Source organism: Balearica regulorum, chromosome 6 (genome assembly GCF_011004875.1).
Source record: "Balearica regulorum gibbericeps isolate bBalReg1 chromosome 6, bBalReg1.pri, whole genome shotgun sequence".
NCBI classification, from domain to species: Eukaryota; Metazoa; Chordata; class Aves; order Gruiformes; family Gruidae; genus Balearica; species Balearica regulorum.
The window spans coordinates 26,770,172-26,790,489 of NC_046189.1; the positions used below are offsets into that span (position 1 = coordinate 26,770,172).

Genomic DNA, 20,318 nt, shown 5'->3' on the forward strand with positions numbered 1-20,318 from the left:
CAGCCTAGGAAGTCCAAGAAAAGAAAATGTTTAGTGCATTGTAATTAAAATCAATTTTTTCTAAGCTGGCTTGAGGCTATGCTTCATGTCCCTGTGCTGTTATCTCTAAGGCACCACTTTCCTCTTCTCAGCGGAAAAACACATTTTACTAGGCAAGAATGAAGCAATGACATGCGGCTTACACAACTGAATGGATTTTAGCTTCTGCCGTTCTGTTGTAGAAGAGGAGAAGTGCTTCCTTCTCCTGTTGTTTCTGCAGAGAGAAAGATAAATAAGTATGAGTCTCAGAAATGCCTTTTCTCCTTCTTGCTTACAGATCTGGGATGTCTGAGGCTGCCAATAAACACTTTACTAGGAAAAAATCAGCCTAAAAATGCACAGCAAAAGGGGACTGCAGGGGGAATTCTCCTACGTGCCACTGGGCATGGCAGATACACACTCCTACTTCTGACACCTCCCTTCCTACCTCCTACTCAATGCCTACAAGTTGGATGACAAGCATATCAGAAATGTAGTTTTAGTTGAGAAGCATTCCCCAACTAAAAGGGCAAGGAAAAACTCTTAAGTTCTTACAGAACTGTATTAGACAACCTAAGAGCCTAGAACATACATTTGCCATCCATACAAGAAAAACAAACACAAAAAGCAAAAATACACTCTTCACATTTTTGGCTACTGTTGTATTCATAACACAGCTTCAACAAGGCAGTGTTTGTAGGGTGAATGGGATTACAAGGCAAGACAGAAGAGCAAGTACAGAGTCAGGAGGTACGAAAGACAATTAGAAAGGACTAACAAGACAGGAAAAAAAGAGAGGAAATGGTATTTCACACAAAGGGACAAAGTAGACCACATAAAAGGAAAAAAAGCTGAGCTGTTTTGGTTGTATTTTACATTCATTTAAAACTGTGCCTTCAACACGAGGTGTGGCTCTGACCTTTCCTGGAATGCATGGTACTGTTTTTCCAGTAACGTTTTTAAATAAAGGTACCTGAAATACCAGTGGCTCATCATGAAAATAGTTTCTGACTTACACTTTCATATCCTTTGGCCATCATCTTTGCTTCAGCTGCCAAGACAGCTTTGGTCTTTGCACTAATGCCTTCAGGAGCCACCACAACCATTTTGCGTTGCTTTGCTGGAAGCTGGGAAAGCACATCTGATTTCAGACGTCGGATCATGATGGACTCTTCCAGCAAAATTTTCAGTTCAGTTAAGTTGGATGATCCAGAGTAGTCCCAACCCCACGGCACCTGGGAAAGATCAAAGCAGTTATCAGTGTCAAACTTAGAAGAGACTGGTCTGCAGGCAATCCAAGAGTAGAATAAATTTCCAAGGAAACTGGACAAGAACTTAATGGTCAGTAGGAAGAGAGATTTGACAAAAATTGCAGTAAGATAGAAGTGTACAAACTAATCCACCCAACATGAGAAGGTTACTTATAAGCTTCCCTTTTTCTTATCTACAAGTGCTCAGGGAAGAGGACTATGCACAGCACTGTGTCCTGGTACTCATCCTCACACAGCAAGGTGTTTCTGCTCTCCACTTGCAGCTTTGGGCAGGCTGACACAACTCAGTGCACTTCTGTGCACACACATTTACCTCGGCTTTAAGCAAACACACACAAAAATCTTCTCTAACAGCACAAGGACAAACATCCTTAACCCAAATGCCTTCACAGAGATGTTAAGACTTGTCTGACATGCCTAGTAAATGCTAGGTCAAGATTGCCTGTTTTCCACTGTGACCTGTCTCTTGATCCGCTTCCTGACATACTCTGTTTCTGCCATTACCACATTTGGCTCAGACTCAAGCAAACCATAAATAAATTGTGGCCCAAAATACATCACTCCAAGCATCGTCTCTTCAAAGCATCATCACTTCAAAGCTCCTCTGAGCAAACCCTTCATTTAGTCCTCCTTGAAGCACTCATCTCTGAACCTGCCCTGTCCTCCAAGATCCTGTGTGCAGACAATGTATATCTGTTCAATCAATCTCAGCTCATCACTTCTACTAGTAACCCCACAGCCTATCATTTGTTCTCCAGGAAAGAACAACTAAGCTGACAAATGGTGGCATCAAAATTGGTATATTCCCCAAAAGAAACATCTTTAAACAACTTTCTTTTGGAGAGAAGACCAACAAGGTTTTTATGCTGAAGTAGTAGAGGATAAAGAGATACCTTTTGCTGAAGTTTCACAAATAAGTATATGAAATACAGCTACAGTACTGCTGAAAACCAAGGCAGAGGGGAGGGGAAATCTTCCTCACATCTCTAATTCCAAGTCTTACTGGCAGTATCACCAGAAAAAGCCAAAAATACCACCTCTGGTCTTGGAACAACAACCCAAAGTAACCTCCTACATATGTACATCCTCCTGAAATGCATATAATGGAGATGTGAGGAGCCTCAGCACCAACCCCTTTGATCTGCTGCTCTACTCTCATTATGCCACATTAATTGCTAAAATAGATTTAACCTTAAAAATGTATGCATTTTTGCCTTCCCCAATAGAAGCCTGCTACAACACAGAAATGGAACTAAAATAGGAAAAACCTCTAAAGTATTCATTGCACCCTTCATCCTCCTGTAGAATGCATGAGACAAAAAACCATGAGGTTAGTCACATTACTGACTGTATTAATGGACAGTGCTTTGATGAAACAGGGATGAGAACATGCTATGAGACAGAAAGAGGAGGAATCAAACAGCTTTTAGGCAGTTAAGACCTCTCTGATACCTGGAAGTGAACATTCCTACACTTCAGGTTGAGATTTAACAGGGCAATCTGTGATTCTATTGCCACGTACTGATGTGAACCATTAACTGACTTCAGATTCTGGCACTTGTGGCCATCATTAAAACTCATTTGACTTAATCTATTCCTAGATAATCATGATACCACCGACTATCTATAGTTCGTTCATTAAAGCAGGAAACAATTCAAACCCTAGAAACAAAGCCAGTTTGGATCCTGTAGAGTTAAAACTCTGGCACTGACAACAGCACAGTGGCATACAGCTAGAGGTAATAAGCCCACCTGGATCTAAGCCAAGCCCTCAAAAAACCAACATGGGTATTACCGCTCTGCTTCCCTGAAACCAGGAGTGCAATGCAGATACATCCCTCAGTTCTGTGAAAAGCTGGCTCAAGTCTAGCTAGGTTTATTAGGTTTAGGCACACTGCATGAAAGCTGACAGTGCTGAGCCCCAGCCTTTGTGCCTTCTTTCTGCATTTTTTCAGGCTCTGTGGACCCAGCAGAGCAGATGTACAGAACCAAGAAGGTCCCACCTGATGCTGCACCTAGTCCCTTAAGCCCTCTGTCCACACTGCTCAGTGCACTGGTAGCTGAGTAGCAGAGATAAACAGTGACTAGCCTGCTGAGCAAGACCTGCTACAGGCCTGGTCACTCTCCCCAGGCTACCTCATCCTACTCCTGCAGACCACATTTTTCCACTTTCCAATTCTATAACAAGTAATATATACGTTTTGTGTCCACAAAGCACAATTCATTTCAGAAGAGTAACATCATCATAACTGAAAGAACAGAGCCAATATACTATCCGCTGTCATATTAAAAAGCGTATACAGGCAGAATCCCTACAGTATGTTCAGATGACTAGATTTCTCTCATGGTGACTGTTGCTGGAACAATTTGCAAACAAGGAAACATGCTAGTTCTGTGCTGCACCTCGCTAATGATAAAAAGATGATTATTTTTGGAATTATTAAAATATAATTTAATATCTCCTATTGTGGAAAAGAAGAGAGAGAAAAAAAAAAGAGGGACATTTATTTTGCCAAAATACACATCTGGCTTTGATCCATAACATTCCAGAACGAATGCTTCCAACTGTGTTTTCTCACCAAAGTGTTACAGCATCTTACATGAGTCAGTAAACTTATTACAGTGTTAGTAGAAGCTGCCAAACTCTTACAAATTCAAAGCATGTGCTCAGATAGAAGTTATTTAATATTTGCCAACATCACCCAGTTTGAAAAATGAATTCACAGCATGTATTTTGGGAAACAGACTTCAGATATTTTGTAAATAAGCAGGTGACATTTCACTTGCTGCATTTTTAAGAGTACAGATGCCGGGAGGTTGAATTACAAAATGATAAACTTATTTTATATCATTTCTAATCACATCTGCCAAATATTCACAATTTTCTGTCATAAAAATCTATTATCTTCAATCAGAAACTAGTTGGGTTTTAGTTTTAAATGGTTCAGGTTTGTCAATTTTTCTTTAATCTTATAAGGCAATCGGATTTATTAATACCAAAACATTTTTAGATAACACCTTTCATCCTGACAGATCTTCAGAAGCCTTGCAAAACCCTTCTGGTTCTGTGCAATTCTATCCCCACTCATAATGCTGCCACTTTCAGGACAGAAAGAACCTATTTAAGTAATGACAGCAAAAGTACCACACTTCTTCAGAGAGGAGGTAACTCCTAACACAATCTCAGGTTAGAGCTGCAAAAAAGAACATGAATGACATACTAGAGTCATGAGGGAACAACTACAATCATCAAAACACCTTTTAATTTACTTATTGTTGAGTGGATCTATGGCAACCCAATATTCAGCAGTCCCATTTTTTTCCTCTAATACTATCCACATCTCCATTTCTGGCAGCCCTACTTCTTCTCTAAATAACCAAATTTTTTCTAGGTTCACTCTATCACTTACTGACATTAACTGCAACAAAATGTCCCATGCGAGCACTGAGAAGACCAGGAATGTTCAACTGTCTAGTAGAGGCAGGTCAAACAGGGAAACAGAAAAAGAAACCCTGCAGAGGTTTTGAAGGGGAGTCAATACCGACTGTGACCTCCATGCTGAGTTTCATTGTAGGTTGAAAACTCATTTACACAGAACACACCATTACAACTTGGGTCGTGTAAAACAATTTTATTTCCTTTATCCAATTCAACATTTTACCTGAGGTCCATATGCCTCATAATTGAAGCAAGAGCTAGTCATGCAGAACTTTACCCTCAAAGGGTCTATGAAACTCCAAATCTATTTAGACTCACACGTTGCAATTCAACTTTCCTTTTTACTGCAGAAAACCAACAAGATTAAACTGCATCTCTTCATTTCCCTCTAGGAAGCATTCTGGACACTGCTCAGACAGGAATCTTTCAACAAAGATAATGAAGCGCAGCAGAAGACACGGCCCTCTCCCTCTATATGATTCCTACTATGCATAAGAAACAGTAAGTTTATCCTCTGCCAGGAAAGCAGTGCTTTGCTAACATGAACGCTGTCATCCTCCTGAACCGGAATGTTCTGTACCTGTGATTCTGCATGCTAAATGGCCTTACTTTAATCAATGCATCAGCATGTGATTACCTAAGCAAATCAATTGCTCATCTAGCTTGCACATTTGGACATGCATAGAGCAGCACTACACTAGCTATGACAGTAAAAGTGCACGTTCAGATCTAAGAAAAAGGGGACTTGAGAACTTTATATGAGAGTGAGTATGAGTCTTCTGGATGGAAACTTGGCATATGTTAGCTAACCCAGAGAAAAGAAAACAAACACAAAAACCCTACAAATAGCTATAGCTATTTTTATGCATACACTGGTGATATTCAGTTCTTCTGTAAATATTTGAGCATTGAAACGGTCATCTGGTGTTTCCAACCACTCTGCTGAAAGTTATTGCCCAGTCTTACAGTAAATGAGGCACAAGATGTGAAATGGAGAACAAAGCAGAGCAGGCAAGTTCATGCACTACAGGTCCATGCTCATACTGCCAACACATTCTGTGCCACATGCTAACTGCTACACACTTGTCCTGGAGAAAATGGAGGGCAAACCAGATTAGAGTACTCTTGTTCCAAATCAAAACTCAGGGGAACTTTGGTTCCCCTGTTTGTGTCTATGCAACCAACACAGAAGATCCTAGAGCCTCCTTGTACAACAGCCAGCAGCAAGAGCTCTTCTCTTAGCAGCCTGTGTTCCAACACACACAGCAGCCCTAGGGATGGCAAATCCAAGCACAGCTGAGTTGCCCATACATTGAGAGCAAGGCAGACACCTGTCGTCATGGCTGCAAATGCTGGCTTCCTGCAAAGCCAAGATCTTGCAGTAGTTGGACTCAATGACACTGCTGAAACCACTCCTGAGCAGCTGGCACAGATAAGAGAATTTATTTTCAAGACATGCTGAGGATCACATCCATTTCCTGAATTAGAAGAGGGTGGAATACAAAGTCTTCATTTTTTACTTACCTGGAGGTATAAAATCCAAAATCCCAAGCAACTGAGGCCTTACTTTGTTAAAGAGTAACTACAGCAGACTAGAAACTGGTTTTTGGAGGGTTTTTTAATTTATTAGTCCAAACCTGCAGCTGTTTAAAGGCCCTACAGTTAATCTACCCAGTTAAAACACTCTAGGGGCAAGTTCTTATTAGAATATGGCCTTTTTTAATTATTTTTTTTTATTTTTAATTTTTTTTAGCTTTTCACTTCCGTGGCTTTCAGGGCAGATTTTGACAAGAAGCATTACTGCCTTCATGTCTCAGGCTCACCATTACAGCATCTAGAGCTTTTCAGGTTGACAGCTTTCAAAGCATTACTCTGCAGTGAGACTTTCTCAAAAAAGATGTAACCTCAGATGGATGGATGGAAGGAAAAAGCCTCCACATTTTGAAAAAAAGAAAATAACATGCTGTTTGCAGAGTCCAAGTTTGCCACTTCCCCCACTGAAATACCTTCCTGGCATCACAGTAGCGTAGCCCAAAGGAGTGGAACAGCGGGAAGAAGGCTGGCTGGACAGCCGCAATCTGTGTGTAGAGCTCTGCGGGCCGTGACATGGCAGGGGTTCCTGAAAGCAATATCACTCTCCTGGCAGCCTGGGAAAGCAAAATAAAGCATCATTATCATACAGCTTACAATATAAGCAGAACCTGCAAAGAAGTCATCTAGAGTCCCAAAATAAAATCCCAGAGCCATTGTCCAAGCACCCTAAATGGAAAAGTACCTCACCTTCCACAGATACTTTCAGCCTTCGCTGCCTGAAGACACTGAAGGACAGTGCTTATAACTTCTAGGAAGCAGGACACTTCAACATTTCATTTGGCATCAGATGTCACAGGAAAATGACACACCCTCTCAGGTACATCCTCTCCTCCAAAATAAATTCTCTTGTAATAACCCTGTCACAGCAAGCCATAAACAGGCTGTCTTCCTGTATGGGGTCTGGCTGAGACAGAGTTTTCCCCACAGCAGCTCTCATAGCGCTGTGCATTGATAGCTAGAAAGGTGGTGGTAACACACCAGTGTCATGGCTACTGCTGAGCAGAGCTGGCACAGCACCAAGGCTGTCTCTCCAACATTCCCCCTCACCAGTAGGCTGGGGGTGGGCAAGATCTTGGGAGGGGACACAGCCAGGACAGCTGACCCAAACTAACCAAAGGGATATTCCATACCATGATGTCTGCTGAGCAATAAAAGCTAAGAGAAAGGAGAAGAAAAGGAGGAGCATTTGTTATTTATGACATTTGTCTTCCAGAGCAACTGCTATGCATACTGAAGCCCTGCTTCCCAGGAAGTGGCTGGACATTGCCTGCTCATGGGAAGTAGACAATAAATCTTTGGGGTTTTCCTCTGCTTCCACACATGGCCTTTTGCTTTATTAAATTGCCTTTATCTTGACCCATGAGAGTTTTTTCCATATTATTTTTCTTCCCTCCTTGTCCAGCTGAGGAGGGAAGTGATAGAGTGGCTTGGTAGGCACCTGGCATCCAGTCAAGGTCAATCCACCACACTTCCCCACAAAAGCAAAAGAGATCCAGAGAAGTAGAATTTTTTTTCTTATTTTTTTTCTTTTTGAATTCTACTAGCAAGGAGAAAAAGATGAAGCTGCCTGAAGCAGGAGCAGAAGATGCCCACCTGAAAGCCATGATGAGTCTAGACACAGCTAAATGGATGATAGAACAGGAGTTAATAAATATGAATCATATAAGAAAGTTGTAAAACAGGTGTTGTAGGGGAGACAGGAAGGGGATGGGGTGGGCAACCTGTATCTGAAGTAGGTGCTCCTAAAAAGCGGTGAAAAAAATTACACTATAGACATAAAAGCCTCCATCATGCATTTCTACCCTCATACCTCCATTATTATCTAATTCTATTATTAGATGAGAGCTATGAATTTCTACTGCTGTAAATTCACATATAGTAGTTAAATTACAAATGCCTTGTAATTTCCTGCATGGTTTAATGCAGGTTCATTAAAATAACAAAGAGATTCTTGAGTGACATCTGTACCAACAGCTCATTCACATTTAAATGAAAAAGAAAATGAAATTCTTTTATCATTTCACTGAGATCTACCAGTCACCCAAGTCTATTCAGCTGATTCATCCACTCACCAATCAAATCTGGTGGAAAAAGAGTTCACAGATCAGCTACCGGAAATTAATTTCAGGACTCTTTATCAGATATTTATGTATAGGTTGTAATCAAGGTGGGACTTGCTTTCTCCCTCCATCCCTATTAAACAGATGAGAAGGAAATGTCATCACCACCAGGATCAGACAATTCCCATAAACATTTTAAAAAGCAGGATATTTATTGAACTAAATAAGAGGAGAGGTCAAACCTTTGGACATGTCAGAGGGTGAGAGTTAGTTCGTGCAAGACAGAGGTGCCTATGCTACTCAAAAGAGGGAGGAGTCAGAGATCAAAGATATCAGATCCCACGAGCAAACAAAGCGATAAAGCAGAAATTAGGTCAGTTTTTAAAATTAAGGTAACAGCGGAGGACAACTGAGCAGAACCTAGACAACATCTGATGCCTTTGAGGAGTAAACTGACACCACCCTTAGAAATCTGCCGAAACCCAAGACAAGTCAGTCCCACATGTGATAAGAAAGCTCCAAATTTAACTTTTTCCTCCTGGACTAACAGAAGGCCACTACTAGGAAAAAGACAACATGGAGGTCATGCAATTACAGATAGCTCATTTCAAATAACTCTGGATCAAGCTAAAGCAAGAGAAGTTCACTCAAAACAGACCAGGAACCTGCTAAAAGCAACATAAAACCGTGTTGGAAAGGTTTTATGTCATTCTCAAGGCTTCTCCTCTTTGGAGGGTGTTCCCCAGGAGCTACATGAGATGAAGTAGGAGCACTAATTCCTCAGAAGTCAAAACAATTAGTCAGGCTCCTTCCCCAATCCCTAAATAGGTATCAAAAGAGAGAATCATTAAGTTATGGTTTATTTGAATTCTAAAGCTGTCCAGCTGCTGCTTTGCTGTGTGAAACTTATTTCTGAACAGATAAGGTATCTAACCACTGCAAGCACTTACCAAGGGCTGTAATACATCTTCTGTAATTAACAATTTTAAACAAATCAAGAAGTAAAAAACAATGACAAAAACACCCAACAAAACTACAAAAGACACTAGCTCTACAAGAGATGTGAAGAACAAAGAGATTAATTCCAGAAAATTGTGTGGAACATAGGTGGTCTAACTCACTATCCCAAGGGTCCCTTTCAGTTTTAAAATCCATGACAGAAGGAGTCCAAGAAAGAAGAGAAGAAAAAAAAAAAAATCCTAAGACAACAAGTTTCCGAGTGTTGCCGAGTGTTAAGTAAGGCTTACTTAAATTCTGGATGAAAGAAATGGCTTTGATTCACATTTCTTTTTCCAGTGGCAACTCATTTTGAATAGATGCCAATAAAGATTTGCTCCTGCAGAGAAGTCTCTGCTGATCACTGCTTAATTCTTGTTTCCTGCTGAACCTTCTGTGCTGTCAAGAGTGAGAGATTACCCTCTTTCTTCTGAGGTCTATAAGAATAATATGGAACATCAGCACAGAAAAGAAGATTGCAGTGACCAGCTAGGACTTTCTAACAGAATCAGATCCGTAATCAATTGATACATATTTTCACATAGGAAAGCTAACGTTAGCTGCTCATTAGCATTTAGGCATGAAGTTTAATCTTCCCCCAGAAGCACTCCTCCTCTCTCATGTGTCCTTGTGAGTGTTCTTACAACTACTTTCTCATGACATTGCTTAAGGGAACTCTGACAGTGACTTGACTAGCGGAGACCTGTTCTGTAGCCCTCATTTACTAAGTAACATAAGACAAGTGTGGATTTTTAGCATTACACTTCCACACACAATACACCAGCAAGAATTAATTCCATAGCTGTGACAAGATTTACAAAAGTCACTTTTGAAAGTCAAAGAATGATTTATGAAATGATAACCCCTGATAGCAATTACTTTAGAGGTCAAAACCCAGTACCCAACTGATTCGAAGGAGAGTAAGTGAGGGGAGGTTATGCCACAAAGAAATAATTGAACATGCAAAGAGCCTCATTAACATACAATGACTATCTCTGTTTTAAATGAATTTCACAGCAGGAGCTCTGCCATATGCTAACAGACTGACACACTTTTTAAAATATGTGTGGCTGGCTCTGGCTGTACACTTGTGTCCCCAGTTTTTGCTGACTCTGTCATTTTGATCTGCTTAGCATAAGAATACCTTTTGTGAAATGAAAAATCTGAGAGGCCATAATATAATAGAGATAATCACAATCACCTGATGAAATAGAAGAATTGATAAAGGGAAAGGGTTGCAGCTGTTTTGAGGAGTCTGTTTCTGTACTTGGGTAAGATAGATGGGGCTCTGCATTTCATAAGATGATCCCACAGTGGTTGCTCCAAAAAATATAAATGCCTTTCCCTATTCTTAAGTGACATCTAGACAGAGAATGTGTGTCAAATGGCCAGAATCAGCTGTGACTGAAGCAAATTATGCTACCTCTCTACTTTGAGAAGGAAGGGAAATTGGAAGGTAAGAGCAGATCTGAAGATGCAGCCTTGAGGGCCCACAGCTTCTCCAATTTCAAGATGAAGTTCCTTCTCTCAGCAGGTGACAACAAGCAAAGGCTTATTTATCCAATCCATATGGATTTGTAATGCTTAGAGACAGCTGCTATTCATTTCCTACTGGAAAAGGAGATTTTTGTGTTCCCTCCTCACCCTCTACCTTCAGCATTGACCTATTTCCCCTCTATTATTTTTAAGCATCTCTTTATTAAAACAAGCAGAAAGAGTATTAGATTCCAGCATGCAATGTATTTGGACTTCCATAACAGAAACAAAGACCTTTAACCCTGCAAACATCAGGATGTGCATCATACTATTAACCTGAACAGCAGCTCAATAGGAACAATCACATTAGTAATATCACCCAAATGTTGTGGAACAAAGCCCATAGGGAGCACAACAGGAATAAGACCATTTTATGCCACTGGAATGTTTGATTAGATAGTATTTTTTATTTCTCAGTTTTTAACTCAGTTCTTCACTAAAAACTTACTGTCATGCTTCCAAAAAACTCATCCATATTCCATTGGAACCTTCCCCAGTGTCCTGGTTTCAGCTGGGATACAGTTAATTGTCAATACACCCAGGAGAACTTAGTCCCAATCGTGAGACTAAAGAAAACAGCAAGATGACAAGTCAGTCCTATTACCAATTGCCACAGCTCTGGATTAGGGGCAGGGACAAGCCAGGCCTGATAATGGTGACTCAACCAAAGCCCAACAGTATGAGGCTATTCTCACTTTGATGTGCATGGAAACAAGACAAAAAGACCACTTTCAACACGGGAACTTCTAGCTCTCTTGAGAACCGTAAGAGATGCTGAAGCTGGAGACATATCTCACACAGCTGCTGGCACAGACTGGCCAGTGTGAAAGCTGGCTGAGCTTGAAAGCAGGATTTTTGCCACATGACAAAACATCAAAGGACTGTTTTCTACTATGGCTTTCAATCCATCCGCCTCCATAATATTGCGGGGATGCACACAGACTGTGTACAAACTCTGCCACCTGGTTCCACGTAGGCGGATGAAGCATTCTCCCCCATGTACAAGTCTGCACACCCACAAGTTTGCACATCCACTGGGAACGCGAAGAGAATGAGAAAACTGGCCTAAACATTTTGCTGCTACTATTTCAGCTCACCCTATCTTACTGTTTTTATAATTACTGTGTAATTATAAGCTCCTCTCAAAGTTCTGTCCAATAACAATAAACCGGGCACAACATGTCTATATAATTAAACTAATGACAACCTGGGGCAAGCTACCAGGTAGCAAGCGTGGTCATTGCATACACCCAGCCATTATAAAAGTGTATTAAAAAGTCTTTCTGGTCATACTTCCCACTGTTCCAAGCAAAACTTTCCTAAATCTCTGTCAGGGTAGCAGCTAAGTATGTCATAAAAGATACTGAATACTACACACACCAAATACTGCGTGCACACACACACAGACTTTGTGGGGGGTTTTTTAATATTAAAAAAATATATAGAAGTTCCCAACTGACAAACTTAGGCCACATGTTTAATACATGGTTTTGCTTGACAAATCTAAACAACACTTGCTCTGCAATATATATATACAAGAGAGCAGGAAAAGATGAATTATTACTGAGTGGTTAAGAATACCACTTCATTTTGAAAACTGGTCAATGTCAAATATTAAAACTAAAATGAGGTTTTAAATGCTGTAACCATGGGTTAAATATTTTAGAGGTGGAGATCCAGCTTGGCTGTCTAACAAGGCAGATTCAAATTAATATCCAAGGTAAGCCATCTTTATTATGAATGTATTGATTTAATCTGATTATTGTGCAGTTCTGTCTAAACACTTGCAATGATTTTTATATTTTACTTATTCAAATGAGGAAGTCACAGGAGCAGATTCTATCAAGATAAAAAGAATCCATTAAGTATGAATGGAAGTGACAGAAACATTTCAGGCTCAGAAACATTTTAACTTAGATCTGTCCAGTGCCATTACAGAGTCATAAATCTTTGTAATATGTAAGGACCAAGGATCACATTTCTTAAGTGTTTGGTTTGGGGTTTTTTCTGTCCCCAACAGTCAGTTCAAGGCTACGCTTTCATGCTTTAGGATGCTGGGAACCTCATAGGAAATAAGCAACTACGGCAATTTCAGAAAGTTTAAGTAGTACAATGCTAACAACAGTTAGAAGAGGCAACACTTAGAAGGTAGACAAGGCACAAGTTGGCTCCAGGGGCTCTGGTTACAGCATTGGCATGGCTTCATACTGTGACCTTAAGATCAGGACTGAGGCACTACAAACAGTGTACCTATCAAGGGCTTGCCTATGGACACAGCTTATTTTGGTCTCTTCGAAGAGTCCCAGTACTGCTCTAATCCTTTTAACGTAAGCAACAAAGCTGGTGAAGGGTCTAGAGCACAAGTCTTACAAGGAACAGCTGAGGGAACAGGGGTTGTTTAGCCTGCAGAAAAGGAGGCTGAGGGGAGACATTATCGCTCTCTACAACTACCTGAAAGTGAGGTGGAGGGGTCAGTCTCTTCTCCCAAGTAACAAGCGATAGGACAGGAGGAAATGGCCTCAAGTTGTGCCAGGGGATGTTTAGACTCGATATTAGGAAAAATTTCTTCACCAAAAGGGTTGTCAATCATAGGAACAGGCTGCCCAGGGAAGTAGTTGAGTCACCATCCCTGGAGGTATTTAAAAGACATGTACATGTGGCATGTAGGGACATGGTTTAGCGGTTGGACTTGGCAGTGCTAGGTTAATGGTTGGACTTTATGATCTTAAAGGTTTTTTCCAACCTAAACGATTCTGTGATTCTATAAAGAAGGAAAGAGCAAGAATATTATCCACAGCAGCATGTTTATAAATGCCTCTTACTCAGTAATCTAAAAATATCACATAAAATACTGAAACCACTCCCATTTTTACCCCATTGACTATTTACTATAAAGATGCCACAGTATAGTTGCTAAATCCAGTATTCAAGTGATGAAAACTCCTCATATTTTGGCAGTTCTTTCAAATACGAAAGCATTGCTGTGATGTGCCAGTATGAACACAGCATCATTCACTAGTAGAAGACAAAACTGCCAAAGGGGCTAGTTTTAAAGCAAAATGCCCATGTTGGAAAGCAAGGAGGGCAGAAGAGTGGCTACTACAGCAAATACTTGCTTCAGAAGTTATAGACAGCAAGCATGAGAAAAAAAATTTACCTGAACATCTAACAGTAAACATCTGGTACTGTATGCTGTTTGCAGGTGAGATAATGCATGATAAACTCTTAATGCTTTCAGAAGACTGAAATTCAGAAGCACCAGTTCTCAATTCTCTAAGAACAGTGATATGACAGTGTAAAACTGTAAATTTTCAGTAAGTTCATACAGGCAATTAACCTCTGCTTAACAGCTACCATCTTTCACTCTCATATCTTGTAGCCTGCAAATAATTTTGACAAGCTGATCCTTACAAAGCTACAAGTAGGAAAGGATGAGACTGCTTTTCGAGCATTTTGCAATGAGGTAAATTTGTTATTTTCCACCATTTTCAGACATACACCCTAGTTATTGTACCTCAAACTGCTCATAAAATTGGACCTCCTACTTAGTTTCCAAACATTAAAAACCTGAAGTGATCTGAAAGCCAAGAGAAGACAAAACTCAGGCCTTTAAGGAGAACAATGAAGTTTTTCAAGGACAATCATCTTCCACTTGCCATTAAGAATCTTGCATATAAAAGTTGGTTGCTATAAAGCCATCACAGATCGAATCTTCTCTTTGCACACACTTGCTGGTAATTGCTGAAGAGGAACTGCATTTACCTTGTTCTAATGTACACTCTGCAGTGTCTAGAAACTACTCATAATTTTAATCTGCTAGAGGCTACCAGGAAGAGTTTGAGTCTTTGATCCCAGGACAACAGGTAGACATTAAAATTTACATTTCTCCTGCTGTCACATACTGGAATATTGCCTCCCTTCAGTGGGCAGCTTGTCTTGCTAACCTCACATTCTGCCACTTCCTACTAGTTCTCTACATTTAACCAGCAGGAGTGCCCCTGAACCGCAGCCACACATACATTGTAAGCTTACAGTAGCAGAGTAGAACCCAAAACCAAAGCCAAGGAAGGGACCTAGGTAATGTCATTTTGATATACAGCAGCAATTTGTGTGCCAAGAAGTAACTGATAATGATTATTTCCATTAAACAAGCTATGTTGACACTACTATATTCTTTCTACTCTCTCTGAATACATTCAGTAAGTTTTGACATTCTCTTTTCCCCATCACCATAAAACTCATCAGTGGCAGTACCACAATTAGATCAAGGGAGCTTACGAAGTTCTTTTGTTAGGTCTTAAGATTTAACATTTGTATGGAAACAAGTGGCTAAGCTAGAGACAAATTTTGCTCTTGGATCTACAATGTTACCTGGATTTCCACTTGCACAACAACAGAATTCAGCTGCTGGCTCCTAAACCTGGTATACGGAGCAACACTGCTTTGGGAGCCTGACCTTAGCAGCTGGAGGTTTGGCACCCAGTATACGCACCTTGAGCAGAGGCATGGCAGCTCGGCATCGTGCAGTTTTTATGTTCTTTAGGAAATGAGATTCATCCTGAAACAAAACAAGCATGAAAGTGAAGACAGTTCTGATCAATAGTTCAACTGCAGGTTACAGAACAAGTTCCCAGTATTCTTGGCTATCTAATATTACAAGCCTATCATCCCAGAAGATATCTGAAGCACTGGGATAGTCACATCAAATTCTAAACACAAAGACAGCGTGGACAGCAGCAGGCTTCCTACATTCAAACCCGCGGCTGCAAGCAAATGGAACAGAAATCAAGCCTTAAAGCCATGAATCTCAAGTGACTGCAAACAAGTGAGCGGAGGAAGCTGAAGAGGGAAGGAGAAAGAGGAACATTATTTCCACCACTGATACTCATTTGCCCCTACGTGTCCTTTAAATGCAGCAAACATAGGAGGCCTATACAGTGCCACTTCCCTAAATGAGGGGTTAATGAAAACTATAAGGAAAAAAAGAAATCTAATTAGGATCCAACTGTTCTGCTGATAGGACTCACCAGGTGGATAATAGACTCCTACCTGAGACATCACCCTCAAACAGGCTTCATTTCTACTGCTGTAGCAAGGTAGAACTTAGACAAAAAAAGTAATCAGCACCCTCCAAGGGTATATTCTCATCTTTTCACGTGTGGATGAACAAGCAACCATGTATGCAAAGACAACACAACTGCTTAGCCTCTCAGGCACAGCCTTCTCCCTCCTGATCAACAAATAAGCTACATTAATGTTCCCAGCCATCAAAAGAAGATTGGAAGAAAAGGCAGGGAAGCTTAAGACTCTGTAAGACTGCTTTCATCTGTAAAAACATGTACAGGGTTCAAATTTGAACATATAAACACACAGAAAGAACACCTGCCAGCTCAGGGCTGGTAAAAGGTTCCAGGGTAGCCCTAGAGCCCAAGTCCCTTTACCCCAAGCACCAGCACACAAAAGTAACAATCTGCATTTCCACCCTGACAGAATGTCTTGCCAGGGAGGGGGCGGGTCAAAAAAAAAATAATGAAAAACATAAAAAATAATCAATTCCCCCGTGAGCAGTTTGGTCTCCAAAGAACCCCATCTATTCCCACATTCCCATCTGATGCTAAGAAACAAAAGGACTATTATGTTCCAATTGTCATGATCTTAGGGACAGGTGCATATGTGTGCTGAAACTAGACTGAGAACATCAAACACTCATTGTAAGCTACATAGACACTTTTGGTCTCTATTGATCCAAGCTGGATTTGAAACACTAGATGTTTTGAATTTTTAGTAACTGAAATCTAGACAAATGCCTTTTACCACGGCTCTGTAAAAGCTTAAAAAATGGATTTCAAAATAATTTACAAAAGAAATGATACAAGTGATCAAAGAAGGCTTAATGCAGATTGTCAGTGGAACACAAGGAAAGGGAGATTTTTTGATGCTTTACCCACATGCTTGATGTTGAGAGGTTATCTGGTTTACTAGATAAACACTAACACCAATCTTAAAAAGATACAGTTTCAAGACCATTGTATTGACATGCTACATTAAACACCTTGTTCTCCAGCAGAGGACATGCCCAACCACAATGAAATCAGAGAGGCACCATAACCAGTAAAAGAGAAAACACAGCCTCAGGAATCAAAAAGGAATTAAACTCTACTAGTTATCTCAAAAGGTTTCACAGAAACCTCCTGCTCCTACTCATGAAGAGCTGCGATCACAGCCACAATCACAAGATAGTTTCTGTCCTAAATAAGGCCCACTTCAAACTTCTCCGCTGTACAACACAAAGGTTACCCCATTTGCAGCATACAATTAACTTCAAAAATTGTAGTGTACCACTTACAATAATAACTACTTGGAAAGTGCTCTTAAGTTGCTTGTCCATCTTGCTGAGGAGGTCAAAGCTGATGATGTTGATCAAGCTTGCTGTTAGATTGTCTTTGCCAGTCACTATGACATTGGTGCTACCTGGACTTAAGGATGGAAGCCACCTGTGAAATGCCTGGAGGAGGAGGAAAGCGATTAATTGCATTCTGGTGCTTATGTCCTCTGTCAGAGCCCCAAAGCACTTCACAGAGCATCCTCATGAATGCTTAGAATATGGAGCCACCCCACCCACCACTAGACATCAGCTGGGAGGACAGTAAGGGAAAGCAGCCTTCCAAAGGCAACAACCCTAGGTAATGGGAAGATCAAGAACAGAACTCAGGCTATAAGGCCTAGCTAGGAAGGCTCAAACATGTTCTATTCTTACTTCTTAATGAAAAAAAAAATAAATAAAATAATCTTATCTGTAGTAGAAATGTGCATAACTTCCTGACAATGTTTTTTGCTATGTTCAGAGCCAGAGAATACAGTGACCACTACTGACAGGGAAATTTAGTTTTCCCACTCAACAGGAAACCTCAGGCCATGAAACACAGACTTCTAAGCAGTAAACATCTCTCACTATAGCAATGTTTACTCCACAGTAAGGATGAAGTACAACTCATCCAGATCAACAAAAACTCTTCCACTGCCTCTCCTTAAAAAGTCTACCAAAAAAAAATCCCAACAAAATGAAAAGATCAAGTTGACAACACACCAGCTGCTCAATGACAGCAGCTGAAATACATGTGGTGATAGTCATTCAAATCAACCTCCTGAAATGCTCCACACACCAGAGCAAGATATCCTCCCCCGAACCCATCTGTTAGCTACTGAGCACCCACCATTTCCTTTGTAATTGTGTCCCCAATGACACCGACCTCTCTGCAACATTTGAGTTCTGCTGATGTTGCTCTGCAGAGAACTGGCTGGGGCATTATCAATCAGGATCTGGTCCTTACAGAAATGTATCCAAGGAGTAGCAATGAAAAATGGCATCTGTCTCTAGACCCTTCACTTGTGGAAATCTCCCAAGCGCCAATCCTCTCCTCTGTTCAGCAACTACATGCAGTAGCCTAAGGAGTTAAATATGAGCTTCTCACATTTCTCAGTATGCGAGAAACTAACAATTAACTATCATTCACCACTTATGGTAAGCACTACAACCAAAATGAGCCAACATACAGGCAAGGTTAGATCCCAACCAAAAAATGTGTGGCTGACACTAAGCCAAAACTTAGACAAAGGTGGCAGCAGTTCAAGAGCATCTGGAAGCTCCTAGCTGTACTGCCCTCGCCTATTATCAAGGGCACATAACTAATTCACACTGTAAAAACAATCCTATATTTCTCACTTGATGCTGATCTTTGTCCACTAGAAGGGCTTTGAAACTGCCCTGACCATTAATTATTTAAGTTTCAATGCTGAACTACAAATGCACATTGCTGCAGTACTTCTCACCCAAGAATACTTTGCATAGAATCATGGAATGGTTTGGGTTGGAAGGGACCTCAAAGATCATCTAGTTCCAACCCCCCTGCTATAGGCAGGGACACCCTTCTCCACTAGACCAGGCTGCCCAAAGCCTCATCCAACCTGGCCTTGAACACTTCCAGAGATGGGGCATCCACAACCTCTCTGGGCAACCTGTTCCAGTACCTCACCACCCTCACAGTAAAGAATTTCTTCCTAACATCTAATCTAAATCAACCCTCCTTCAGCTTAAACCCATCACCCCTTGTCCTGTCACTACACTCCCTGATAAACAGTCCCTCTCCAGCTTTCCTGTAGGCCCCTTCAGGTACTGGAAGGCCACAATTAGGTCTCCCAGGAGCCACATTTTTCTCCAGGCTGAACAATCCTAACTCAGCCTGTCCTCATAGGAGAGGTGCTCCAGCCCTCTGATCAACTTCATGTCCCTCCTCTGGACTCTCTCCAGCAGCTCATGTCCTTCTTGTACTGGGGCCCCCAGAGCTGGACGCAGTACTCCAGGTGGGGTCTCACAAGAGCAGAGTAAAGGGGGAGAACCCCCTCCCTCGACCTGCTGGTCATGCTTCTTTTGATGCAGCCCAGGATACGGTTGGCTTTCTGGGCTGCAAGCGTACATTGCTGGGTCATGTTGAGCTTCTCATCAATACCCCCAAGTCCTTCTCCTCGGGGCTGCTTTCAATCCATTCTCCGCCCAGCCTGTAGCTGTGCTTGAGATTGCGCCAACCCACGTGCAGGACCTTGCACTTGGCCTTGTTGAACTTCATGCGGTTCACACGGGCCCACCTCTCAAGCCTGTCAAGGTCCCTCTGGATGGTATCCCTTCCCTCCAGCGTGTCGACCACACCACACAGCTTGGTGTTGTCAGCAAACTTGATCCTGCTGTCCATGTTGCTGACAAAGATGTTGAACAGGCATGATCCCACTAGCTTCCTATGGCACCTTGAATATAAAGGCACTCAGTGATCTGAGCACAGAAAGGCAAAACAAGACGCTGACAACTCTGAGATGAAGACAATTTCTGGCAATTCAGCTCTGGAGACACCGCAAAAACTTCTACCAATACAGTAAAACACATCTGTGCAAGAATGAATTGAATAGATTACAGCCCGTAATAAACTCCATCTTCCACTTTCTGTGACACATTTTTTTTTTTTTAGACCTGCATCCTTCACATACCCACAAAGCAACACAGATCATTCTAAAGCAAGTGTCCTAACAAAACATCTCCCCACAACAGCCTCCTGGAGAATCACAAGTAGGGGAAGGAAGAGGAAATCAAGCACTCTAGAGAAAAAACCGAACCAACCAAAAACCCACAACTCATATTGCTTAAGTCTCTTGAAGCAGGGTGTAGAAGTTTAACTGCAGGTGCCCAGCACTTCAGGAAACCAGGCCCCAAATTGTTCCCAGTAGGTATTCCACAGAAGACATGGATTCAGGTTAGGTGTTGACCCAGAGGTCTATAGGCCTTTGCAATACCAAAGATGATAAGCATCAGTCCTTTGTTCAGTAAACAATATCCTTTCCTTGTCACCCCACATTTTG

At 41.3% G+C, this 20,318-nt stretch overlaps 1 protein-coding gene across 3 annotated transcripts in view; it reads right to left on the reverse strand.

Moving 5' to 3' along the window:
• Positions 1-20,318, reverse strand: part of SMARCAL1 (SNF2 related chromatin remodeling annealing helicase 1) — a 40,233-nt gene that overhangs the window by 7,132 nt on the left and 12,783 nt on the right. For all 3 annotated transcript variants that reach the window (XM_075756993.1, XM_075756990.1, XM_075756992.1), the window contains exons 8-12: positions 17,260-17,418; positions 15,406-15,471; positions 6,735-6,875; positions 1,035-1,253; positions 183-253 (exon numbers count right to left, since the gene is read on the reverse strand). In XM_075756993.1, the coding sequence (XP_075613108.1) occupies positions 183-253; positions 1,035-1,253; positions 6,735-6,875; positions 15,406-15,471; positions 17,260-17,418 (656 nt within the window). The remainder of the gene's footprint in view (positions 1-182; positions 254-1,034; positions 1,254-6,734; positions 6,876-15,405; positions 15,472-17,259; positions 17,419-20,318) is intronic.